This window comes from Crotalus tigris, unplaced genomic scaffold (assembly GCF_016545835.1).
Source record: "Crotalus tigris isolate CLP2741 ecotype Arizona unplaced genomic scaffold, ASM1654583v1 scf7180000017987.690289119674:8195010, whole genome shotgun sequence".
Taxonomy (NCBI): domain Eukaryota; kingdom Metazoa; phylum Chordata; class Lepidosauria; order Squamata; family Viperidae; genus Crotalus; species Crotalus tigris.
The window spans coordinates 4,379,283-4,405,957 of record NW_024096758.1 but is presented as its reverse complement, the minus strand read 5'-3'; the positions used below and the strand labels follow the sequence as shown (position 1 = coordinate 4,405,957).

At 38.7% G+C, this 26,675-nt stretch overlaps 2 protein-coding genes across 7 annotated transcripts in view; one reads left to right on the top strand and one right to left on the bottom strand.

Moving 5' to 3' along the window:
* The window catches only part of GAREM2 (GRB2 associated regulator of MAPK1 subtype 2), a 34,346-nt gene extending 27,552 nt beyond the window's left edge, over positions 1-6,794 (top strand). For all 3 annotated transcript variants that reach the window (XM_039346052.1, XM_039346054.1, XM_039346053.1), the window contains 2 exons: positions 2,414-2,577; positions 3,861-6,794. In XM_039346052.1, coding sequence (XP_039201986.1) covers positions 2,414-2,577; positions 3,861-4,755 — 1,059 coding nt within the window. In that variant the 3' untranslated portion in view covers positions 4,756-6,794. The remainder of the gene's footprint in view (positions 1-2,413; positions 2,578-3,860) is intronic.
* A 1,039-nt stretch (positions 6,795-7,833) lies between these two features.
* The window catches only part of HADHA (hydroxyacyl-CoA dehydrogenase trifunctional multienzyme complex subunit alpha), a 32,356-nt gene continuing 13,514 nt past the window's right edge, over positions 7,834-26,675 (bottom strand). For all 4 annotated transcript variants that reach the window (XM_039346047.1, XM_039346048.1, XM_039346049.1 and 1 more), the window contains 17 exons: positions 26,028-26,161; positions 24,903-25,041; positions 24,345-24,464; positions 24,156-24,258; positions 23,568-23,690; positions 23,295-23,413; positions 20,355-20,411; positions 18,696-18,805; positions 18,067-18,201; positions 16,869-17,040; positions 15,905-15,991; positions 15,287-15,427; positions 13,206-13,274; positions 12,001-12,196; positions 10,004-10,118; positions 8,926-9,071; positions 7,834-8,277 (listed from right to left, as the gene is read on the bottom strand). In XM_039346047.1, the coding sequence (XP_039201981.1) occupies positions 8,123-8,277; positions 8,926-9,071; positions 10,004-10,118; positions 12,001-12,196; positions 13,206-13,274; positions 15,287-15,427; positions 15,905-15,991; positions 16,869-17,040; positions 18,067-18,201; positions 18,696-18,805; positions 20,355-20,411; positions 23,295-23,413; positions 23,568-23,690; positions 24,156-24,258; positions 24,345-24,464; positions 24,903-25,041; positions 26,028-26,161 (2,121 nt within the window). In that variant the 3' untranslated portion in view covers positions 7,834-8,122. The remainder of the gene's footprint in view (positions 8,278-8,925; positions 9,072-10,003; positions 10,119-12,000; positions 12,197-13,205; positions 13,275-15,286; positions 15,428-15,904; positions 15,992-16,868; positions 17,041-18,066; positions 18,202-18,695; positions 18,806-20,354; positions 20,412-23,294; positions 23,414-23,567; positions 23,691-24,155; positions 24,259-24,344; positions 24,465-24,902; positions 25,042-26,027; positions 26,162-26,675) is intronic.

The following is a 26,675-nucleotide window of genomic DNA, read 5'->3' as shown; positions in this document are numbered from 1 at the left end:
TAACTGTCTCTTCACTGTCTTTAGTTCCGGAACAGACTCTCAGAGCTTGACATTCTCTCTGGTGGAAATTCTCTGTCATATCTGTTTTAAACCATCACCACTGATACCTCTGAAGACAGACGGGATTCATAATATAAATTGTTCAAAGCTGGTGGATATTAACTAAGAAATCTTACTATATGAACTGTCCGATGGTTTTTTTTGCAGTTTTCAAGAGCTTTTGCTTACCTGTGGTATGGATCTCATTCAGCAACATCACTACACCCCATTGCATAAATAAATATGGTGGAGTCTAATCCTTTTTTTTTTTAATCTTGCAACTTTGGGACTTGTTTGCTTCAGCAGCCATATACACAGTTTGCTGCAGAGTAAGATATGATCTGTTTTCAACAAATCAGTTGTGATTTGTTTCTTCATAATTGGGACAAGCTGTTCCAGTACTCCTGAATCTGGTGATTATTGAAGTTGTTTACAAGATGCCTTTTACCGTAGCAAAATAATTCCTGGTAAGTCAGTTAATGTGAAGCCAGCCTTGGTTTCCAGCTCTGTTAAATTTTATTTACAGAATCTTCTCTTTAATTCCTGTAGAGGTGAGAGTCACTGTCTAAATAATAAGAAAATGCACTTTTTGGTCCTGTAACTGTTAGTATGGCATTTGTAGCCCAAGAATTCTTGAAAGAGATAATCGAAGTGCTATAGAGATCATTTGACTTTCTTGTGCCAGGAAGCAGCTGAACTTTTCTTGTTTAGGTTCTGACTCATCTACATATACACTTAGATACTATCCTGCAAATGCTATAATCTCCAAAAGTTTTTATTTATTTAATTTTAAAAATGTAATTTGGATGTAGTCTGGTCATGCTTAGAATAATGGGTACTCAGTTCTTTCTTACTTGCAGTGAAATATGTTCCTTAACAACTTCTGCCCACCAGTAATATCTGCTAATAGTTTTTTCAAAGTTAATATCAAAGCCTTTCTTTCATGGACCTTTATTTATTTATAGACTCTTTGATGGTTCTATTAATGTAAAGCCTGACTGATTGCTGTAAAATTGTGCACCATTTAGGAAAGCCCTTTATATCTCATAATTTTATATTGAATATGGTTTTATAGCTTGACCTATTTCTGTGTTTCAGTAATGTATAATTTTTGATTTCCCTTTTAAGGAATCTTTTGTTAAGTTAACCCAGTGTTTCCCAAACTTGACAATTTTAAGGCATGTGGACTTCAACTCCCAGAATTCCACAGCCAGCGTTGCTGGCTGTGGAATTCTGGGAGTTGAAGTCCTCATGCCTTAAAATTGTCAGGTTTGGGAAACACTGAGTTAACCCAATCTTTTGCTCAGTGTACTGTAGATATATAAATTAAAATATCCTCAGCTGCATAGCCTCTGCTTCAACACAACCAGTGAAAGGGAGCCTGCCGTCTCTCAGAGTAATCAGTTATTCTATTTTAATGGCACTTGAGGATTTGATTGTCTTCCCAGTTTCTTATCGAGCTTCTTCTCAGCATTTTGCAAGTTGGATTAAGGAAACTGTTACCTTGTGTTATCACTTTGCCAATCTCTCTCCACCAACATCTAATTCCAGACTTTCTACATGGGCACTTTCTACATTAATACAGAGGTCCCCAACCTTTTGAGCACCAGGGACTGGTTCCATGGAGAGGTTTTTCTGTGGACCGGAGGGGACGTGGTTTCATGTACAGTACTGCCTGCATCCCGCGGATGGGGCTTTGCTTGACTGCGCGGACCAGTTTCTGGCACCGGTCCACGGACTGGGGGTTGGGGATCCCTGCATTAATAGCTTTTATTTTTTTTTTAAATGTTCTAGCTCTCTGTAAGACAACACACATAGGTTTATCTGGTAGTTATTAAGCATTATAGATTGGATCTTAAAGCCTTCCAGACATCAGTTTGACAGGCAATGTTACCCTCCACATTAACCTAGTATAATATGAAAGGACTACAATTCAGTCTTCTGATCTTTTAAAATCTGCTTTCTCATTTTTTTCAGATTTTTTTCATAATTATTTATTTATTAAATTTATATGCTGTCCATCTCACTATGAACAACTCTGGTCAGCTAAGTATGTAACTTCATATACCTTGGTTAAAGTATGTTCTGTAATTTTCATTCCATTCTACTTTAAGATTAGAAATCCCCCCCCCCCAAAGCAAGGGGTAATTGGCAGGAAGTTGCCAATTGCTCTATCTTTTCAAGTCGTTTTGGAAAAAAGAGGCTTGGAAACATCCAATTTCTAAAGTGTTGTATAGTTCTGCTTGAAGTCTTTGAAAATTCCTTTTTTTAGTCTGTATGGAGAGGTGTGATTAATCTACTTCAGAAAATACCTTGGATTGCATTTGGTCCATCACCCCAGCAAATAACAATCTTATTCCCAATCTTTTCATAGGTGAGAGAGGAATGTCGCCTCCTTGTTGCTCCCCCTGTGCCACCACGTGGTGCCCACACATCAGCCACCTCCAGCCCTCCAATGCCTGTGCGCTTTCCCAAGCTCCAAACGGCAGCATCACCCAGTGCCAACCTCTCATACTACTCATCCGGACTTCATGACATGTGAGTGATGGAACTGGGATTGCTTCTACAGGGGGAGTCATGAGATACAGCCTTCCTGGTAGGAACTCAGTTGGGAAGATGAGAGTGGGGAGCATGCAGTACTGCATATGCTTAAAGGCATTTGCTTTGTCTTTGTATACTGTAAGACACAATATTATGAATGAAGTCTTAAAGTACAAACTTCTGGGCTGGTATCCAGAGGCCTTGAATGATCTTCTTTCTTATCCCTGAATTAGCTGCATGTGTGATCTGTGCACTTACCATTGCTAGATTCAGGGGATATGCAGGCAAGCTGAGGACAACAGCAAGAACTGGTGCAAGGAAATACCACATGAGTAGAACTTTTCTTGTTGGTTGACCTTTAACAGAGGCACTCTCAGGTGTCAGAAAGAAAGCATAGTATCTTCCTGCCTTGATGCTAGAAAATTTAGTCCTCCATTAAGTTTTATGCAAAAAAGAACAAGAACACATTTCCACATTTACTGGGAAATAATAAATAAGATCTTTAATCCTGAGAGTTAATGAAACAATATAAACAACACTTTTCCTTCAAGTTTGGCTGCTTGCTGGTTTCTTTTTTTTCCTAAGCAAATATCCTAAAATGTACAATATTATGGAACAGTATCAGGCACATAAAGCGAAGTATCTTTCTGTGGAAGAAAAGCATGGATTTGGTAAAAGCAGCTATGCCTCTCTATTGTTTTGGACTATGTATTTGGATTCTCCAAAAATGTTTGTAAAAACATTGACCTCTTATTCCCAATGGAGGTGGCACTTTGAACTTTCTATCAGTCTCAGAAAAATAATGAAAAGGGATAGTACAGCTGGTTTTCTCATTGGCCCTTGGCATTTATATTTTACCTAACAATATAGTTGATTGGGAAGAAACTTCCAGAGTTAGAAGTTGGGGAGGTTGAATGAAAATGACAGCAATGCCTTTTTAATAACAAGTAATATTGGATGAATTATGGTAATTTTAATTTTCAAGAGATTTGTATATGCTTAAATCTATTTATGGAAACTGCATGTTCAGTGTGCATGAAATGTCTCTTAGCCTTCTTTGTTGTCAGGCAAGAATGTCTTTCGAGTAGTGAGCACAAGATTTTTCAAATTAAGGAAGTGGGAACAATGCATTGGAAAAACTTTAGAGGTACTTTAGATGTTGCTGGATTTGTTCACTATGGTTTTAAGATACTAACCTGCTCCAGACTTGTGATCAGAGAGCTCCAAATCCCATTTCACTTGAGCTAGCTCTGATACTGTTCATTTTCTTTGCCTGCCAGGTCAAGACCACGAAGCGGTAGCTGCTCCCCGTCTCCAGACTCTTACTCCTTGTACTGCTATCCCTGCACATGGAGTGACTGCAAAGTTGGAGAGTCCACAAGTCGGCAGTTGGCCAGCCCTCAAACACAACTGCCATCTCAGCCCCCACCTGCTCCGATGTCTTCCTGGTCTGACCCTTGGCCATGTAATGATCCAGGCTCAAGTGTGGCCACTGGGAGATCCACTCCTCTGCTGGGGAGCAGTGATGCCAACGCCATCAAGAGCTACCATAGCTGCCCTCGCCTGAAACCTCCTCCTCCACAGAAACGCTTTGCTCCCTTTGGTGCTCTTAACCCCTTTACCAATCCAGCATATTCTTCCAGTCCAGCTTCCTCTTGCTCCTCAGACTGGCTAGAATCTCTTGATTGGCAGAAGACAGCTGCCTCTTCCATAGACACTTTTGATCTCTTTGAAGGCACTTCCTCCCCAGAGGGGCACCGTAGCCCTGCACCACCATCTCGCTCATTGAAACCCTTTGACACGGCTGAAAATATTGTCATTCGGACGTCAGTAGCCCCTTTGTCATCCACCATTGTTCATGGCTCCGAAGCTGGCATCACCCACCTTTATCTGGCTCAGGGGGTCATTGAGGCACCTCCTGCCCGTCTCAATGGGGATGGTTCACCCTGGCAGCCTCCTGGTGATTTATCAGCGCTGTCACTAGAGGAGGTATCAAGGTGCTTGCGCTTCATCGGCCTCTCTGAGGATGTGGTCAGCTTCTTTGCCCGGGAACGCATTGATGGTAGTATCTTTGTACAACTCACTGAGGAGATCTTATCTGAGGATTTTCATCTAACCAAACTTCAAGTCAAAAAAATAATGCAGTTCATCAAAGGCTGGAGGCCCAAAATCTAGATTGGTGAGAGAAATTTTCTCTGTGGATTGCAGGAGTTAGATTCAGGCTGTCCCCTAAGTATAAAACTAGGAGAGAGGCCAAAGCAGATACCGCTATCTCAGAAATGATAGCAGGAGGACATGAACCCAAGAGCAACACAGGATTTTGATTATGTCAGTTTTAACCACAAACCAATGCAAGGAATTGGCAGGAGGTTGCACATTTCCTTTTACGGAAATGGGCAAAGTAGAAATCAGAGCAAAATAGTTGCACATGAATGATACTTTATGATGGGTTACTATTGATTGTCTTTGTGCCAAGATTAGCAAGGAGAGTTATTGCCTTACGTAATTCTTGGGTCGATGGTGTAGAAGAGGAGGAAAGCAGCATAGCCAATTTGTGGGAAGAGGGTTACATGTTCCTTTTCTGGCCAAGTCTCAGAATCACCAGAGCCAAGTTGCCTACTTTTCCTGGGATAACATTCCTATTCATCTTCTGACTGTTTCACGTAACATTAGCTTGGAGGGGTTTTTGTTTTGTTTTGTTTTAGTAAGGGACAAGTAGTTCATATGTATCTTTATGATTGTTTGGGGGCAATCAGTTTGAGGGGGACTCTTGATATGGAAAGAAAGTAGCAGCAACACACACAAAAAGAGGGGGGTGTATCTGCATTTTCCCCCCAACTGCCTTCACAAGGTTTTATACTTAAAACGTTTGGAATGAAATGTAGGCAATGCTATACTTTATAGCTGAAAGAGATTTGGATAGAACTCACCTGGCAATCTCTGCCCTAGAAACCCCGATCCTTAATCTGGGGTCTAGATTAAAATGTCAGTGTGTCAATTTATATTTTACAGCGTTGCTTAGAGCCCCACTTCCACATGCAGGCTAATTTCAGCGTTGTACTGAAATGCTGGAGGAAGTATCCTGCATGTAGAAAATCAATGGGCTTAAAAGAAGGATTTTAGAGTAATTTAGAAGTGCTAATTGTGCAAAATCAGTGTGTATGCTGACAGTGGTGTCCACCCATCTGCAATTCAAAGGGCTGCAGGGTAATAAAAGCTTGATGATTCTGCTGTTTTTACCCAGAACACTGACACTGCATAAAGCCACCTTCCTAAACTTGAACTTTTTATGCACCTTTGCACTGCTGTAAGGGCTAAAACCGTAATAACTGTGTGCTGCTTAAATTTCATGTTTCTGCACTAAAATTGTGGAATATTTGGGCAGCCTACAGTTTTGTCTATGCAGAAATTCTGTAGCACCCACTGACAGTTTCGTATAATTTGTTTCTACTATTCTTAACCAGATGTCTATGTGATTTTTTTGGGGGGGGGGAGGAATGGTGGTGGTGGTAGTTATTTACTGCACCTTAGTATAATGTATAGACAGTTGGTGGTTTTTTAAAAACCCAACCTGTAAATCTTTAGGCATTTTACTAATCTTCCTCTTTTCTCTTGGCAATTTAATTCTGTAATTGCCTGCCTACTACAGTCGAGTTTTCCACATTTCAGCAGCAACTGCCTGTTTCCTAAGACAACCACAACTTACTTTCACAATTGTTTTTAGCTGAAAATGAGGCTAAATGATTTAAGCCTAGAGGAGTTCAATGTATTCATTTCTACTTTTAGTACTGCAATAATCAAATAAACATTTATTTAAAAATGTGTGCCTAGAATCTGTTGTTCAGAAACAAACTGAATATCTGTTTTAGCAGAGTTCCCAAAGCTTTCCGGCTTTGTGGCTTGGTGGGGGGAGGAATGGTTCCACGTGAGTGGTGGGCACACACACCCGCCTCTCACGCAAATGGAGGGCGCATATGCTCAGCTGCTATTCATGCAAATGGGGATCTGCACATGCTCAACCACCATTTACGCAGCCCAATTCCGAATGGCTCAAAGCCTGGTAGTGGTCCGTGGTTGGGTTGGGGACCCCTGGTTATAGAATAGCAACTAGAGTTATCAGCTACTTTCAATAAAGATGGGAAGAGAACAAACCAAAGCAATCGTGCTACATCAGATTATGAGCCTCTCCTGTCTAAATGTCTTCATACAATGAGGTAACCTCAAGGAAGCTTTCAAGTAAGTTAACATACAACTGCACTCCTGCTTATGTTCCCCAGCAACTGATACTGAAAAGATAGGCTCCTTCTCCCCCCCCCCCCAACTGGCAACTTATAAAATAAGCCAAAGTGTGCTGGATCCCCATCCCTTAAAGGCTGATTTGTTTTATTTAAAGCATCTGGCTGGAGAAAGATGCCTTCATCTGCTTCAGTATTTTGATTGTTTATTTCCATACATGGAATTACTTTTGGGTTGTAATGCTGATTGTCCTAATTTGGATGCTTTTGGAGCTCTTAGCAGTGCCCCCAAACCTTTTAAAAATTTTCTACAATAACTCGCCTCCAACCTAGATCGTTTTTGTGTAAGTTAGGAAGTTCTAGTCTCAGTAAAAATCCTTGGGCAATTTCCATTCATTTACTTAACTTAAATGTCTTCAAAATGGTTTGCCAATATACCCCAGCTGCTATTGATGCCCTCAAGCTACCAGCTCTCCCCACTGAATTTAATTATACTGCCTCCAACACAATATTGTCAAGAATAGCTCTACACTTCAAAGCATTTCTGAAAAATAAAAATAGCAGAATTTTAAACCTTGTGTTTATGCATAAGAAAAAGAAAATTTGTTAAGGAGATCCTAGAGGAATGTGATGAACAGAAATGTATTATTTTGTGAGCTAATGCATGCCCACTGAATATATTTTGCTTGTTTACTTATTTTTACACAGCATGTTTTTGCTTTGATGTATGTATATATTTGGTGCAAATCTTGCGTAATTTGTGTTTAGTCCTGGATATAGTACATGAACTCTAGTACTAGCAAGATCCCAATTCTATCCTGAAAATCCCTGCATTCTCAGATTTATTGGCTTATACCAGTGGTAGGCTCTCCAGAATGTCCTGGAGATCTTCAAATAACCTTTGATAAACTAACCTTATCAGAGTACAGAATCCCAGAGGTTTCAGCCTCAACTGAACTGTTTCAGTTATTCAACATTTTAGTAGCAGTTCTAACTCTGAATGAATGACAAAATGATGTATAGATCAATACACTAGAATTTATTCTTATGAATTTTTTGCAAGCTACATCTGCTTTCTGATGAGTAGTTCCTTGCAATGGGCCTGAAAAGTACTATACTTTGAGCAGAAATCTCCCCATTCTTTCTCGTAATAATGGGGAAATTAACATTCAGCCTGATGAGAGGTGGGTCAGGAAGAAGTAGTGCCTGAATAACTAAGGCACTTAAAAGAGTTAAAACCCACAGCCCTCCGATACGAAGATCTCTTGTAGGTCTTCCCCTTTTCTTTTTGGTTAGCAGATGCCAATTCAGGCAGTTCTCTTGTGAAATTTCTTGCTGGAATCCTTGGCATGGTCAAGCAGCAACTGGCACGGTGTGAATTGACTCCCATAGACATCTTCATACTTCTTCATGCAGTCCACGAGCTGCTGGGCCCCAAAGTGGTCTGCATATTGGAAGGGGCCTGCCACAACATTCACAGGAGGAAGAGAAGGTGAGACTTCCTAAACAATGTGGTCTTTATGCCAAAATTATTTCATAATGCTGGCCTTGATTGCCATTATACCTTGATTACAAGTATTAATGTATCTGTAGGTATCTGATAAAAAATAATTTGCAAGGCGAATAATGAGTGGATACACTAACTATATAACAGTGTGGACAATCAAGTTCCACTGGATCTTACAAACTCTGGAACCACAGACAACTTTACACAGCAAAATGAATGCTATGAAATGGTGGGAAATGCAATTCAACACATTCAGAGGACTTCAGGATGCCTGTACTTATCCCTGGAACCACAGTTCAACTATTGCCGGTTCCTGGTAATCCTCAAGAACACTGTAGGGTTGCTAAAATTGCTGCTGCTAAGAAATATGTCCGTGTTTTGACTATTTAATGCCTATTTGCAAGAGCTCAAGAAGTATTTCCTTGTGGAAGGAGTTATACTGTGGAACAAGGCAATCCTGCTGCCAATTCTACATTACCAATTGAAAAAATGCAAGCCAAATTACTATCACTTCAAAAGCTACTTGTAAGATTTTTCCATTATTAACATTGTTTCCAACCCTTTGGCTATATAAAAGACATTGATTAATTTGACAACTCTCACCTCCCAGGCACGGTGGGAAGCCCAGTCCAAATACAGCTCCAATGTCTCCCTCCACAGGATTGCTGAGGATGCCCTCTTGTAAGGTCAAAATGGCTTCATTCACAAACCTGGTCACCAACCGCATTTGGATATCTTTCTCTGTGGACCTGGGAAGAGAAGCAGTAATTCATTATCCACCCTCATGGATAGTTTAGAAACACAGCAGCTGAAACAGTGACATGGAAGGGAGGGGACTATTATCCAGTGGCAGAGCTGACAAGTCTCAGCAATCTTCATTTAAATGGATTTCAGAAAACAGGTGATAACAAAAGCCTATTTTTTTGTATTTTGCAGAAGGGGGGGCAGGTTGAAAGCAGACTAGGATCCAATTGAAAATATAAGTTTGCAATACTTGGGGGAAAACCAACATGGTTTCATATAAGGATTTATGGGACTAGGCCAGTGATGGCGAACCTTTTAGAGACTGAGTGCCCAAACTGCAACCCAAAACCCACTTATTTATCGCAAAGTGCCTGCGCTGCATCAGCATTGTGGTGCCCTCGGGGGGGGGGGGGTGTCCCACTGGGTGGGCATGGCTGCAGTGGTCACGGCAGACTGAGTGAGCGTGGCCGGGGCCAGTCCCTCACCATCTCCAGGGCATCCTGGGGGGGGGCAACGCCACTTGCTCGCTCACTTCCTGCCCTGTCACTTCCAACGCCATGTGCTCACTACTCTGGCAAACTCTGCTGTGGCAACGGCACACGTGCCCACAGAGAGGGCTCTGAGTGCCACCTCTGGCACGTGTGCCATAGGTTCACCAGCACTGGACTAGGCTTTCAATGCTTTTCCATGCAGATGCTCTCAGGTCAATTCTAGGATGTTCTGTGTGCAGATGTGTAAGGATTTCTGACAGCAAATTTGGGGAAAAGCTCCATCTATCTGAAATATTGCTAGTTAGAGTAAAATAAATTGTGCTAAATGGGTAATGTTCTGATTCCATATGACAGCTGTTAATGTATTTACATCTGAGCAGGGAATAAGTAAAGCCAATGTTCTGGAATACTGCATCTATTTAGGAAACCTCTCTTTTCCCACTTACACCTCTGGGTTGGCAACGACTTTGAATTTCTCTAGAATTTCATTCATTCCAGTGTTGAGCTCCCGATTCTTTACACCTTGCTTGTAAATATAAAAGCCTTTTCCTCCTTTGCGGCCTGTCGAATGAAAGATAAGAGGGTAGTGAGGATACACTTAATATAAAAAATGGCAAACATTGACCAAAAAAATACAGGAAAGTTCAAAAAGATGCTCTAGCTTGTGGAAAGAAGAATGGAGTAGGGAGTGGGGAAAATATTCTTCTATTCTAAAATGTAGTGACCATTTTCCTCTAAAAATCTAAAAGGCATACACTGACTGCCTTGTGTAGCAACTGTTCAAATTTACAATAATTAAGAAAAACTGTTGTGACCAACAATAGCAGGAACAGTAATTCTACCGCATCATGTCTACAAAACCTGAAGTCCATGCAGACACCCAGCTCTGACAGGCTGAATAAGTGACTTAACTCATGCATTGGTCTCTATGGTAGTAACTGTCCTAACAATAACAAAAGCAGAATATCTGGGATAACCAAGTCACTGGAAACCCGTTTACTCAGCCATATCCCAAATTACTTTTAGAACAGTGTTTCTCCACCTTGGCAATTTCAGGATGGAAGGGCTTGCTGGTTGGGGAATTCTGGGAGTTGACATCAACCTATCTTAAAGTGGCCAAGGTGGAGAAACATTATTTTTAGAATAAAGAAATGAACCAGAGATTGGGACCAGCTCTAATGCTCATCATCCATAGTCACCACTTTCCCAGTAGTGATACAGACCAACGCAGCAGATATCAAGTTACTATGAGGAAATAGGGCTTAAAATGGGGGAAAGACTGGATCTGACAGATAAACCCTCTTTCCGGGGGCTACTCTTTGTTTTCAAACTGATTTCAGAAAGCTGAGATCCAGCAGATTTCTTCATGTAGAAGGAAGTAATAGGGCAGTGATGGCGAACCTTTTAGAGACCGAGTGCCCAAACTGCAACCCAAAACCACTTATGCATCGTCTGGTGCTGGGTGGGTGTGGCCCATTGGCTGGGCGTGGCTGCTGTGGTAATGGCAGACTGGGTGGGACTAAAAAGTTCAATCAATCAATTCCAACTTTGCAAGATTTTTTTTTCCCGCGAGAAGTTGAAATTGACTCATTGATTGAACCTTTTTTTTTTTTGCACACAGCGGCGGAGGCCTAAAGTGAAAAGGTTTTATAAAATCCAGCTGAAGGCCTAGGACTGGGGCGACAGCATGCATGCCCACAGAGAGGGCTCTGAGTGCCGCCTCTGGCACCCTTGCCATAGGTTCGCCACCACTGTAATAGGGGAAAAGTGACAGTGTCCTGTCATATCATTCTTTGCAGGTAGTCCTCGGCTTACAACCACAAGTGAGCCCAAAATCTCTGTTGCTAAGGCAGTTGAGTTTTGCCCAATTTTACAACCTTTCTTGCCACAGTTGTTAGGTGAATCACTTCATTAAGTTAGTAACACGGTTGTTAAGTGAAGGTGGCTTCCCTCATTGACTTTGCTTGCCGGAATGTCGCAAGAGGTGATCACATGTCCCAGGGGCACTGCAACTGTCATAAATATGAGTCAGTTGCCAAGCATCTAAATTTTGATCATGTGACCATGGGGATGCAGAAATGGTAAGGGTGAAAAACAGTCATAAGTCACATTTTCTCAGTGCCATTGTAATTTTGAATGGACAGTAAACAAACTGCTATAAATGAAGGACTACCTATACTATATATGACTGGCTCACAAAGCTGTTTATAATTATTTTCCATGAAAAAAACCAAAATATACAGGAGCAGAATGAGTGGTAGCTGGACTTGAAAAGAGGCTTAAAGGGAACAAACCATCTCACAGACAACCATCCACAGCCATGTCCCTCCACTGGCACGAGGTACTTGGAAACCAACAGAAACAACCAAAGAACAAGTGAAGAACAACTGATGCTGGTACATAAGACTGAACTGTGGGGAATTGCTCAGCTTGCAACTCTTACCTAAAAAGCCCTTGTTTACCATGGCTTTCAATAGCTCCACATCCCCCCCTTTGAATCGGTCACCAAAAGCTTTGCCAAGATCTTCAGCTACATGAGTGGCCACATCGACCCCAACTTCATCAATCAAAGTAGCAGCTCCAACAGGGAAGCCAAAACTAGTAGAAAGGGAATCCACTTTCTTAGGATCAACACCTTCCTGCAGAAGACGCAGTTGAAAAAGAAAATGCTTTGAGTGAAAGAAGATCTAATTCTGGCGATAGATTGTTCAATAATCTACAATAATCAGCAATTTCTGACTCAACTAATTAACAATATGAGCAAGACTGTTTGCCTCCTCCCTCTCAAATTATAGTGAGTAAACATAGAGTTCCTAATCATCATAACTCTTAACACTGATTTGTTATTGGATGAACCAGGTTATAATTTATGAAAAGACTATAAATGGTTAGTGTTGCCTATTTTGTCCCAGTTTCACTTGGTGGATATAATGCTATTTTTTAAAAGCCACAATAGTAAAACTAATGAACCTGAGCTTATCCATCTAATTATATGCAATTCTGTAAAAAAGTATTTGGTTCCTTTTTTGACTGTATTTTTCTACTGAATCTTGTCAATTTCCTGTGATAGTCTGAATGAACAAATACTATACATCAAATTTTGATGTTGGTATCATTTATATATAAACAATCAATTTATGATTTGCTAGTCTGAAAACCTAATTACCTCTTATATTAATTGGTTGTACTTCCAGAAATTAAAGCAATTGCAACCAAATACTTATTACAGTCCTGCATATTAGTGCATTCCTCTATGCTGAACTGTCTCAGCTCATACTTGAGGTTTTTCTAGCATTAACTACTTGTTTCAAGTCCTGCCACTTTTCTACATTTAGATTTGAATTGAATTGACCATTCTGAAAAAACTGAATCTGTTCAAAGCAATCCCAAAACACCATTTAAATATTTGATGGCTGATATAAGTTCTTATTATGGAATTCAATAATTATCACGAGGCATAAGGAATCCATGTAGCCTGCAAATTCAATTTCTGACTCAAATAACTTTGATGCTATTGATTAATTTAAACACTCTTTATATTATCACTAGAACTTGAAATGGGATGAGTGTCTTTTCACATAGCTGTATTATCCCATCCAATCCATAAAAGACTCTCCCAAACCCCAGCTGTTTGCAACAGGTACTGACCTGGAGGACACGGATAATTTCAGCCATCATGGGACCAAGGCACCTAGTTGTATAGAATCCTGGACCATCCTGTGGAGGAAGAAATACAAATATGAAATAGGTTTGCTAAGGAAGATAAGGCAGCAAATAATCTAACTAGTCTTCCCTCACCAATTCACTTTAATGGATGTTGATTTTCTTCTATGTAGGGTATTTCTCATCTATGGGGTATTTTCTCATTTAGAGGCTATACACGTGGCAAAGAGACTAGTTTAGACCAGCTTTTCAGTGATATGGGCTGAACAGGAATTTAGGCTGAGATCCCAACTAATATGGATTTGATTTTTATTAATACATTTGTTTTTAAGCACATAATTGATATTCTACATCTAAATATAAAAGGGTTAAACTTTTACCTCAGATTGACTTTGTGAGCATTCCAAGAGCTCTTAAAGTTGTTAAGCAGACAAATAATTGGTATATAAAAAAGTTATTTTATACCACTAAGAAAAAAAGCACAAAATCTGAGCTTTTTTTTGGCTTTACAGCGAAGAAATGGTGGACTGAAGACAGCTCTGTGAGAAGCAGAGCTGACAACCACAGCGGAATGAAGAGCTGATGAGTAGATAATACTCCGGATAAAGAGAAAACTTGAGATCACCCACAAATGCTCTAGACAGCTGCTACTTATAAGAAGATCACTTTATGGGGTGTTAGTAGAATTGGACTCAGAAGCAGAATTAGTTAAAGATTGTATGATTAAATGGGCATAAAATTTTGATGAACCGGTTCTATTAGATACCTGGGAAATTATTTGGGTGAGGAATGTTAAATTTACACAAGCCCAAAATTTAAGGGAGAATTTTTATAAAATGTTTTATAGATGGCACCTTGATCCACAAAAGATGTCTCGTATGTATCCTGACTTACAGCCTAAATGTTGGAGATGTGGATGTTTTGATGCTACTTACTATCATATCTGGTGGTCATGTAAAAATATAAAAGCTTTTTGGATTAAGATATGGTGGAATATTCAAAGAATTTTTAGAAGAAGGGTAAAATTTACCCCACAATTGTTTTTGTTAGGTATTGTTTCTGATTGTGATACTAAAGAGACTATATTGATGTTAAATTTAATTACAGCGGCAAAGATTTCGGCTTTCTTGAAAGATCAATCGCAAGAGAAGTATTTTTTGGTATGGAAAAAATGGATAGACTTTATACAACATAAGTTGGATATAAAAAAATATTATTTAGCTTTTCAATAACTTATATCTAAAATTTAAAATATTTTATTGACCTTATTTTTTTTTATTTTACCTTTCTTTCTTTCTTTCTTTCTTTCTTTCTTTCTTTCTTTCTTTCTTTCTTTCTTTCTTTCTTTCTTTCTTTCTTCTTTCTTCCTATTTTTTAGTATTTTCCTGTATTTTTGTTTTTTTATATATATATTATTGTTAATTATCTTACAATTTGTTTAACTAATGTACTTAGGTTTATTTATGGCTTATACCTGTTTTAAGACTTTTTGAAAAAATTTCAATTAAGCCTATATTCAGCTCTGGGAAGGTCGGGGGAGGGTATGGGAGGGTTGGGGGGGTTTGGGGAAGGGTTGTATTGTTTTGTAAAATTTAAAAATTTTCAATAAAAAAAAAAAAAAGACCACAAGACAGCAGATTCAGAGTTCTGGGAAACAAAGGAATAGCTATATTTACTGAATTTTAAGAGACAATGATGTTACTAAAATTGTTTACACTTGTTTTGATGAAAGGGGAAATTATTTCTTTAAATATTTTTTCTTCAGCCTATTTTTATTTTTCATTTGTTTTTTCCCTTTTCTGCAGCTTCTATTCTTTATTCTTTCCTTTTTTGCATTAATTTTTATTGTTGTAATTATAATTTCTAATAAAATTAGCTTTTTTGACTCTTGTGAAAGTTCTCTATACATCTGCAGTAAGTTTCCTGTGAAGAATAAGGCTGATACTTTACTTGTCACAGCCTACTCATACAGCGATTTAGAAAAAAATGTTTAATCCTGGCCATTCTGATTCAAAGTGATAAACCCACCGGAAGCCTTCTGTATTTTTCATAAAAATCACAATCACCTTAACCACAATGATGACTTTTCCTTGCTTGAGACCAATAGCCACAGCAGAGGCTGCTGTTTCTGGGGATGTCTTGTCAGTAGTGATGATCTCTAACAACTGCATCTTGTCAACAGGAGAGAAGTAGTGCATCCCAATCACCTGAGGTATACAAGGTAACATCGAAAAGAATTAAGATCCTCACGTACACTGGGCTCGCGATATACTGTAAAGTGGAAACAGTCAAATCCCTTACACACGGTTAACCAAGTCTAAAGCTAAGCTTAATTTTGTTGTAAGGTTTTCACTTCTTTAAAATGTTCCAGCCAGCTGCTGCATGTGTTTAGGGGAGGCTAGAACAAACTACTTACCAATGAAAGCCAAGGACTAATGTTTTCTTTAAAGCCATTTATTATAGTCTACAGTACTGTATCACAGAATGTTACCAGGAATCTAGCAAACTCTAGGCATTTAGGGCAAATAAATATCTCTACTTTATGAGAGAGATCAAAGCTCAGGATCAGAGTAAAATGCTGGTTTTCTAACAAGACTAAGATATGCTGTGGGAAGACCATAGATGAAGACACCTTACTTAACAACAGGTTTTCAGTATATTCTATAAAAACACACCAAACTCACCTTATCTGGCCTTTTGCTGGCTACAGCTATCTGATTGATGGGGAGAGCAGATGTGTTGCTGGCAAAGATACAATGAGGAGGGATAAGCTGGGAAGACAAAGGAAATGCTACACGTGGGAGAGGGAAAGTGCATAATTATGGCTACAGCAATCTTACATAAAGAAGAAGCAAAACAAAAACAAAAACCTTTCCACTGTAATTTGTGATTTGGAATAGAGCAGTGGTTCTCAACCTGTGGGTCGGGACTCCATTTGGGGGTCGAACGACCATTTCACGGGGGTCGCCAAACAACGCAGTCCACCATTTTTTTCCCCTTTTCCTTAGCTGTGCTACTCCCTTTTATTCTATTGGCTTTGAAAGCCAATAGAATAGACTCTCTTGAATAGAGTCTAATTCTATTGGCTTTCAAAAGCCAATAGGAATTGTCCAGGCTGTCTCTGCCCTGCTGAGCCCGCCACAAATCCCATTCTGCAAACGGTGCTGCACCAGTTGAGTAGTCCTTGACTTACGACCGGTTGGGGGTTGCGGTATTAAAAAGGTTGAGAACCACTGAAATAGAACATCCCATAAAGGCCCTGATATAGCCATGTGCTTGGTCACTTGACAGGACTGGCTTATACTTGACAGAAAGCAAGCAACAGGGTAAGCAAGGCTTCACATCCTTATAATAATATTCCTTCCTCTGACTGCTATAGTTCTAATGTTGATTGATGGAATCATCTGATTGGACTGAATGGAGATACTTCCAGGGGCAGTCATAGGATCAGATTACTGACCAGAGATAGACATGCCTGGTATGTGCTCCAAGATTAACATAATCTTCCAATTTCTTCAGCTTTCGCAAAGGAATGAGGTGGTAAACTTTATATAGTAAATTAGGAAATGGGAGATTTCCCCCCCCCCAAAGATATTCAAATGCATCTCACAGATCCATCCTGCCTATTGGCTTTGAACTCTTACTTACTGCTTCCACCTCTTTCAGCACTTTGTGTTTGATATTGAGGTCTTCAAAGACAGCTTCAATGATCATGTCAGTTTTCTTAAAGTCCTTATAATCCAACTGCGCCGTAAGATCACTAAGGATCATATCCCTCTCAAATGATGTCAAACTCTTCTTTTTCACTTTATCATTCAAGCTGAGAAAATTATTAGGATGGGGACAGTGGGAAGTATTGAAAATAAGCTGTTGGTAAAGTATAGTTGTGAAGAAACTGTTCACATTTATATATATTTTTATACTGAAGAAAACTTGTCTTAAGCTTTGAAGGATCTTTCAAACACTAAGTAAAAACAACTATTTTTTTAGAAGCAGATGGCATTTTAGCTTTAGGTTTTATTATTTTTAAGCATTTCTAAAATATTTAAGTTTTTTTTTTAATTCTGAAATCTATCCCTTTACTGTAATTTTTTTGTAGCCAATCTGGAAATACATATACTGATCAACACACAACTAAACAAAAAAGCAAAGCAAAACAGATTTTGAGGCTAACAGTGCACTTATAAAGAGCCTTGTTTCCAAACTCTTTGCCAGATGCAAATATTGATCATGGATGTCCCCCTAAAAGGGAGAGGAATAATAATAATAATATACTTGTCAAAATAGATATACTTAAGTAAAATGGAATCTAGGAGAGATACTACACTGATTTTTGTTTTTAAAAAAAGCTCGTAAGATGACCACTGTAGGATAAGACAAGAATGTGTCATTGTTTTCTGTCAACTGACAATTTATTATGAAGCAGAGTAGCTCTCCCCAGGCCTAAAGGATAATAGCTCTTCAGCAATGCCAGCAACTTCTGAAGATTATTTTATTTTATTTAGAAAATGTACATGAATGCCCAAATCATTTACAGTGATTCTGGGCAGCTTACAGAAGTAAGATTATTGGGAAAGAGTTATACACAAAACAAATGCTGGAATGAAAGGACATTGTTAGAGTCATAGTTGCTATGAGAAACTTTTCAGCCTGTATGTTTATGACATGAAGAACTGTCAAGACACACTGAGCAATAAGATAAAAATAATTTTGCATATTACTGCTTCAAAAATACTGGACCAGTCTGGGACAGCTGGAAGTGATAATTCAGGGCTGAAGTTACTGCATGATTCCAGTCCCTCCAGGCTGCAAATACACCAGGTGGTTAGATCCTAAGTAAACATACCCTTTGTAGACCTGCTGCTGTCCCCTGCTCAAGCCATCCAGAGTGGTGTCCTTCATTATGGTCTTAACACCCTTTTCCACAGAAACCTGAGCAATTCCTGCACCCATCAAACCTGCTCCCAGAATAGCAAGATTCCTGCACAAAGAGGTAATCAAGAAAAAGGAGTTGACAAGGGAAATCATAAATTTGGTAAAATTTACATTATAAATAATTCACATTTAATTTTGTCCTTTTTAAAATAATGCTGGAAAGGTAAACAGATAATTCAAATAATGTTGAATAATTTACTAGTTAAAAAACACCCCTAAGCTCAGTGGTCACTTCAAACCAGGTTGATGTAATTTTGGGGAGAAATGTTTATCTATAAACCAAAATAATGCATTTCAAATTACATTAAAAAAAAAAGAATCGACTAGAAATTAAGATCTTTATTAGTTGCCTGAATGCCAGTATTTTCAATGCAGTTAGGATATAAACTTCCATTTTCCCTGCTTTGCAGTGGACAAGCTGGTTGTACAGAAAACTTTCAGCATGGTCCTGTCAGAATTCTGCAAGCCATCTAATATTTTACATACAAATAGATAGAATTGTTCTAGACAGCACACTTGAAAGCTGTTAGTTGAACTTACTTGACTGGTTGTTTGGGCTCCCCAAACTTGTTCTTCTTGCACTGCACCTGACCATGGTAGAGACCCATTAGGGCCTTGCATTCAGGAGTCATCCCAAGTTCCCCAAATTTCTGCAAGAAGTGAGGATGGAAAAAGTGGAGAGAAAATGAAAATGAAACATTCAAAGGCACTGCCATGGAATCAACATACCATAACAGCAAAGAGTGAACAAGCATTCTAGAAGGACACATCAGAGGACCAGCTACAAATTAACATTGATGGGGGCCACAATGTTATCACATTTTGAACTAAGTCTTGATGGTCCATGGCCATGGCCTGTGACCACAAAAAAGTATTTTAAAAGGATCTGTGGTAAAGAAAAGGTAGAGAACCACTGCTGAAGTATTCATGTACATGGCATTTCCCTCTAAACTTGCTGATTTTTCATCTGGATTAGTTTAGGAATTACACTGCTTCTAACTGGTGATGATAGTGTTTAACATACGTTTGGTGCTAAATCCATATAAAGAGCAATAATGTGGCAATACATGCATCTTTAGTCAATAATATAGGCATTTTTAGCAAGCTTTCCAGACAAAAGCTTAAATACAGATGTGATTTTATTTTTTGCTGAATACAGTGTACTGTTGGAGCAAATATACTTATTTTTCTTGCTTGGTGCTTTTTTTGCTTTGTGTCATAACCCATAAAAGAAAATGCCCTTATTATCCAGGGTTTACGGTAAATATTATACCATTATACATGTTTAAAAGTCACCATTTTTAAAAATTCACCATTAGAAATATTACAAATATAGTTTCTATCTATGGACCATAGCGTATGGTTACAAAAACTGGATCATCACAATGGCTGATGATGGTTTAAAAGCAACTGAACAAGTGAAACACAATTAGTGTTACACCCAAAACCATCGAACTGTAATTTTTTTAAAAAATAAGGCAGCAGACACTTTGCATCAAAGGTTTTTTAAGTACTCCCTTATCTTGGCCTTGTTTATGTTATTGTTAGGATTTTGTTCAGTGATCTATGGAAAACAGATTTTTCTTACAAAATAAAAGTGTGGATCACACATTCTATCTCATTCTGGCTTGTAGGGCTGAAGACTAGCTTTTTAAAAAAATAAAGATGGAAAATTGGAAATTATGGCTAATCTGAAGATCAGTCAGTGCTCCTGTCCATTAGAAAACAACTGCAACAAACCTGCACTGAAAACTCAAGGAGGATACTGCTAAGGCTGCAGGATAAAGACTTTAGAGAGCTGCTCTTGTTACCTCTGAAAAAATATATTGAGAACACTATTGCTCCAATAAGAAAGATTCTCACACATCCCCAATGCTATCCACTTTTTAAAATTATATGATAGTATCCTTTTCTCTTTTAGCATAAAGAATGCTGAGGAGGTGGGAAATTAAGTGCTTTTGAGATGTCTTGATTCAGTTGATATAAACTAAAGGTATGAGAATCAAGCTGCAGAGAATATCCAGGTACTGGTAATAATGAGAAGATAAGTATAACAAAAGTGGCAAGTCCTGAAGATCTAATTTTAGAAGATGTACCAACTGTAGTACTAAGACGTGAAACAGCATCAAGTCAAAACTCACCACCAGTCTGTTATCCATTTAAGCCAATCATCTTTTAAGAGGATGAAAGATTCTTTACCTGGGATTCCAGAAGGTAGCCAGCTTCATTGCCTTGTTCTAGGCCAGTCTTCACTACCTAAACCCACCAAAAAAATAATAATAATAATTAAAAAAAAATCACAGTATGTTTAGCCCATACTGTTGACAATAACAGCTAAAAACATTAAACACGGTATTAAAAATAGTTAAGAGAAAAAGAACACATCAAAAGCCATTTATTTCACCTTTCAAGTATTGAAGGATGTGTTGCCTACCTTTCTGGCTCTCCCCAGACCTTACAACTGAGGTTTTTTTTAACCCCTTGGCAGAAAAAATTCTAGCCCAGAAAGTAGGAACTTTGGGGAACACAAAGAAATCCCATGTTTCCACAACCAGTATCAACTCAGTGAAGTCCCAAAGGTGCTTTTTTCAAGAGGCACCTGGACTTTTGTGTTTTTCTTTGAAGACATTTTGCTTTTCATCCAAGAAGCTTCTTCAGCTCAGATAGGATGGTGGGGAATGGAAGGATTTATATTCCTTGCAGACAGATGGTCATTTCTGACTCTCTTCTTTTAGAGAGTCATTGAGGCCACTTGGAGGTTTATCTGTATCCTCAGGGTCAGCTGAGTAGCACAAATGGGTGTGAAACCTTTTTTGGAATTGCTGAAAGGACTGTGTTGTAGACTGGAGATAGATGATGTTGTATCCCTCCCCCTTTTGAGAAAAGGCTGTTCAGTTTTGACATAGGTGGCTTTTTTGACTCCTCTTTCACACCAGCAGTCCTCTCTGTTCAAAATGTGGACTTTGCTGTCTTCAAAACAGTGGCCTTTGTCTTTTAAATGCAGATGGACTGCTGACCCTTGTCCTGATGGGTTTGTTCTCCTATGTTGTGCCATGCGTTTATAATTCATAAAAGATTCAGCAGCGAAACATCTTCAAAGAAAAACAAGAAAGTCCAGTTGCCTCTTGAAAAAAAGCACCTTTGGGACAACCATGACCTGGATGACTGAGAATCTCCGTAGACATTCAAGCAATGCGTCCAGGTTTTATTTTGCAATACTCTGAAGAGCTTTCGAAAAGGATCCCAAACCTGCAACCTAGCTTTTTGCAACTTTGTGCCTCCAAACAAAGTACTATACATTGGGAATAGTGGGAATTGTAATCCAACAGATATAGTTTGCTGTAGCTTAAAATAAAAAAACAAAAACAAAAATCAAAATTGGGAGAGATTCAATAATGTTTGTATTACGGTTTTTTCAGTTATGGAGCAAGATAGAACGATTCTTCCTTTCCCTTATAGCCTCCATACATTCTTAAAATCTTCTCCTGAGAGTTCCCAACTTTCCAGGGCAGATTTTGAAGGCATGCAGGGGAAACAAAGGTGAAGGAAGTTTTCACTACATAAATACTGCAGACTTTCCAATGTTGCAGTCCACCCAATAGCATTCCATTTGATCAGAAAATTCCAAAAAATGCCCTCTTGCTACTGAGATTTTAAAGTTTTTTTCCTCCTTATACTTTGCTCCCAAATGGCTTCATCAATAAATACTGAACAAAACAACTTCCCAAATTGGACTTGTTGCAGGTGACAGTCGTGCCTAGGAGAGCTTTTGTGCAATTTCATGTTGTGCGCCAGTTGCACCCTTTCCCGAGACACCACTGTTGTGCGAGCTGCATTGGCTGCTGTTTTGCTTCCAGACCCAAATCAAAGTGATGGTCGTCACCTTTAAAGCCCTTTATGGCATGGGTATGGGGGATCTGAGGAACTGTCTCACCCATGGAACTAACACGCCCCAATTGTTCCAATGGAAAAAAACAGCTTTGGGATTCTGTTGGTCAAAGAATTTCAGCTAGCGAGGTTCTGGAGAAGAGCCCACATTCTGGTATATTCTCCTGCTGGAGGTGAGGTATGCCTCCACACTCCTGGCCTACTGGAAGAACCTAAAAATGTGGCTTCGCTGCATGGATTGGGTCCCAACAGAGTCTGCTATGTTGGGGGTAGCTGGCAGGTTAGAGAACATATTCACCCCCAAGTTGCACATCATCTCCGTTTTTAACCTTTAACTTCTCCGTTCAATTCTTTTAACTGCTTTTTAGCACGTTTTAATTTTTAATTAACTTGTAAGCCCTCTAAAGTCACTGTCTTTACTGAAATGGACAGCATAGGAATTTAATAAATAAATAATGTATTCAGATCAATTAAATGCATAAATATAATAAATAGCAACAAATAATACCCATGTAAAACTAGGAAGGAGAAAAGAAAATGAAGAATATTAAACAAAGTAAAGCAAGCAGCAAGTACGAAGTCTAAAACAATGTTTTAATTACCCAGTAAAATAAAAAGATTTTTATCTTTTTGCAAAAACTATATTCCTAGGTAACAGGTAAGCCACTACAAAAGGACTCGTTTCTTGAAGAGCCACCAACATTGAGAGAAATGTAAGCTGCATTCTTTGAAGTAGCACTTTCCATCAAAGAGCAGTTTTACAAATTCAGTCACTGAGTATGCTTTCAGTTTATACTTACTAATGTTTCTGGAATAAGTGAGACAGTTGTAAGAGATAATCTCACAGGTGCCAAAATAGCATGAATGTTCTGCAAAAGCTAAAAAAACGTTTAGCCAACCTTTCTAAAATGAAAATATTTTGCTCCTCCAGGTAGCGGTCTCCTATATTCTGGTTTAGAATGCTTGTTAAATACTGAAGAACTATGACACATAAACTGCAAAGAGTTTCGCCTTCAGGTAACTAAATGATGTATTTATAAATAGCTTCCTTGAACCAAATTTGGGTTCCAAGTCATCCTGGCCAGCCCCTTCCCCAAGCCAAGATCAAATATGTCACTAATCTTATTCTAAAGTTGATAACATTCAAGCTGACAACAAATGAGCAGAATCTAGGTATGTACAGAAACATGCACTATCTAACTTTGCAAGCCTGGGTGGAACCCCAAAAGCCACCAAAGAAACCTGAATTACCTCAATGATGCTCAAGGGTGCAGGATAAAGTCCTTTGGTTTGCTTCTGCACTTTTTTTTCTACTGTTTTGTATACTTGTTGCCTTATAAAGGGAATTGTCAAGGCATAATCCGTCACTTCTGTAAGACAAAGCAGTTCAGTGACAAACTACTCTGGGCTAATTTGGTCTATGGGCCAAAGGAACCCCAAGATTTCAAGAAAAACAAGGGCCAGGGCACCTTTTCCAAGAATCAAAACAAAACTCATTTAGCTGATAGTGTTGTGCCCACTCACTCTGAATCAGCCCTTTGTCAACCTTTCGAGTAATTGTTTTGTTGGCTAGTCCTTGTGCAAATGTAATGGCCACCTCTTCCAGATATTCCATGGTCCGTTCCTCAGGGCTCTTGATACCTGGACCTGCAAATGCAACAATATTAGTAGCCTGCCCATCTGGATAACAGAAAGGAAACTTCCAGTATCACAAGACTTCTGTTGAAGCTCCCACTTCTATACCTCCTTCAAAACCTTTATGCTGCACCACTAATTCTATTATAAGCCCCTAGGCTGAGATGAATTTTCACTGATGGGATTAGTTACTTTTGATTGGTTAGAAGTTGGGAATCTATATAAATGTTTTAAATAAACAAAATAATTACTTCAAGCAAAGGGTTTGATTGGTCCACTCTTCCTTTATTTTCCCCGTGGTTCAATAAGCTTCCTTGTTCCCATTATCGTAGAACATCCACAAATTTACAACTTGCCTCTATTATTTCAATCCCAGTCCCAGAGCTGTATTCCCTCCCCTCATTCCAAGTTCATAATATTCTCTTCTGCAAGGAGAATTTGAGGCAAAAAGCATGTATGGAAAGATCACAATCTAACCTAGTGGATCTACCAGCTGGTCTACTAGTCCCATTTTTTTTGCTTTGTCAGCACGGACATTTCTTCCAGTCAACATTAGGTCAAAGGCAGAAGGAATTCCTACCTGAAATACAGAAATAGGGATTTCACATATCAAAAAAAGGGGGCACAGGAAAGAAAACTGGATGTTTATCAAAGAGATCATCTCACCATCTTTGGCAATCTCTGCGTGCCTCCTGCCCCTGGAAGCAACCCCAGCAACATCTCAGGAGCTCCCAGGACTGTCTTTTTATCCTTAGTGGCTATTCTATATTGGCAAGCGATGGCAACCTGAAGAGTCAGAAAGCACAATTACAACTCATTTTCCCCCAAACACATTCCAGGGTCCAGCAATTGTTTTGTACGAACTTTATTCTCTAGTATTTATTTTCCTCACAATAAAAAAAACTCTGTGAGGTGAGTTGGGCTGAGAGAGAATGATTGGCCCAAAATCACCCAGACAGTTTTTCATGTCTAAGGTAGGACTAGAGCTCACAATTTCCTGGTTTCTAGCTTGATACCTTATCCATTAGACCAAACTAGTTCTCTTTAGGCTGAAGAATCCCCATTTTCTGAAACAATCCTACATTAACAACTCTTCTTGAACTTGCTCCACAGATTTTTCCAATCAAATGTTTGGCAGAATTAGCTAGCTGGAATTTTTAATTAATCTGTTTTTATTGTATTAAGGTCCTTTGTGACTTCTCTTATGGAAGCCTTTCTTCATACCTCTAGCCCTCCGCCAAGGCAGGAACCACTGATAGCCGCAACAATGGGTTTGGGTGACTTTTCAAGGCTCTGCAGCATCTTCTGGCCTTCCTGAGATAGTTCAGTTATTTCTTGGCTGGACCCACAACTCTCAATCATGCTGCAATGTGAAACCAAAGTGGAGAAAGTCAAATGAATGCCAGCTATCTGGTGAAGAGAATTATATTTACTTCATATCTACAAAAAAGCAATTTGAAGGTTTCTTTTTTCAAGTGACTCAAAGTTACCTTTTTTCTTTGTGAATACTACTTTAAGTTAACGTGAGTTAAAATCTTTCTCAACTTCATATAATGCTCTAATGTGTCATGTATGTGTTTCACTTTGAGAGCGGGCAACTAAATTTCATTTTTGATGTGTGTCATTGTGCCCACAGTAAAAAAATGACAATAAAGGTTATCTTATCTTAATGAGCTTCATTTCATTCTTGATGGGTCCTAGTTTTTTACTTTGGAAAGAAAATGTTTCTCTAGTAAGCAAGAAAACAGTTACTACCTTGATTTCCTTCTGGAAAGTGTCAATTCGACCACTATCAAATTACTGATTTGGTAATTTCTCATTTCTTATGTTAGAAATTTTACTTCTCAATCCCCAAAATGGCTGAATTGGTACATTTTGAAAGAAAAACAAATGTTTCTCCCAAAAAATATATCCCTGAATTTCTGAGTTTTATACACTTTTACAAAAGGAGAGGAATTTTGTTTTACTTTAAAGCACATGCTAATGTCTTCATCTTTCTTCCCTGAATTTAGAAGTCACTAACCATCTACAACTGGGAAGTAACCATCCTAATGATCAACTACCTTTGTTAATCCAATTTTTTTCCAGCAGGGGGCAGAGGATTTTAAGCACACTACCTGTTTTATTGTGATTTCTATTTTGCTGTACAGCATGCTCAGGGAAGAAGCAGTAAGTGTAAATCTTTTTGGTATAATCTCTTAAGCAAAATATGTAAAAGGTAGATATATTAAGAATGTTAAAATAACTTAAATATATTAAGAGGCCAGTAGGGGGTGACCATTTTTAAAAAAACAAAGCAAAAACAATATCTCCAGTTATCTAGCAGGGATTCCCCTCCGTAGAACTTACTTGATGTCTGCCCCTGCAATAAAACAACCAGGCTTTCCTGAGATAAGGACTGCACTTTTGACAGCATCATTGCTCCATATTTCTTTCATTACATCTAAAAACTCAGCTTGCATTTCCTTGGACAACGTGTTTACCTATAACATAGAAATAGCTAAGTTAAAACCAAGGCAGAAAGTTCAGTGTTAAATGGAGACATCCTTTGCCTTCCTTCCTTCCTGAAGCTGGCAATCTCTCCAAAAGAATCAATGCTCACAGAAGCTACGATATTTAAAAATTCAGCATAATAAAATAATCAAACGCAAACATTCTGTGCTTTTCAAGGTACATTCAACAGTAATGATTAGCATACACTTCAAATGCAGGCACAAAATCTAACAGAGAACTGAACTCCATTGTCTATGATGATTTTCTTATGGTGTGATTTCGTCCACGATACAGTATAATTCTAATTATATTTCAGAAAAGTCTTAGTTCAAAGCTAACATGTGATGCTTGTTATATGTTTGACTGCAGTAAGAAAAGCTGCCGAAAATTAAGCTCAGAGAGTAGAAGCAGTAAAAAAAGAAGGCACTCTTTTTCAATCCTATTAAGTTAAATTGATGAGACCTTGGGAAGTTGGTCAATTTTGGATGGAGGAGTTTTCTGCTT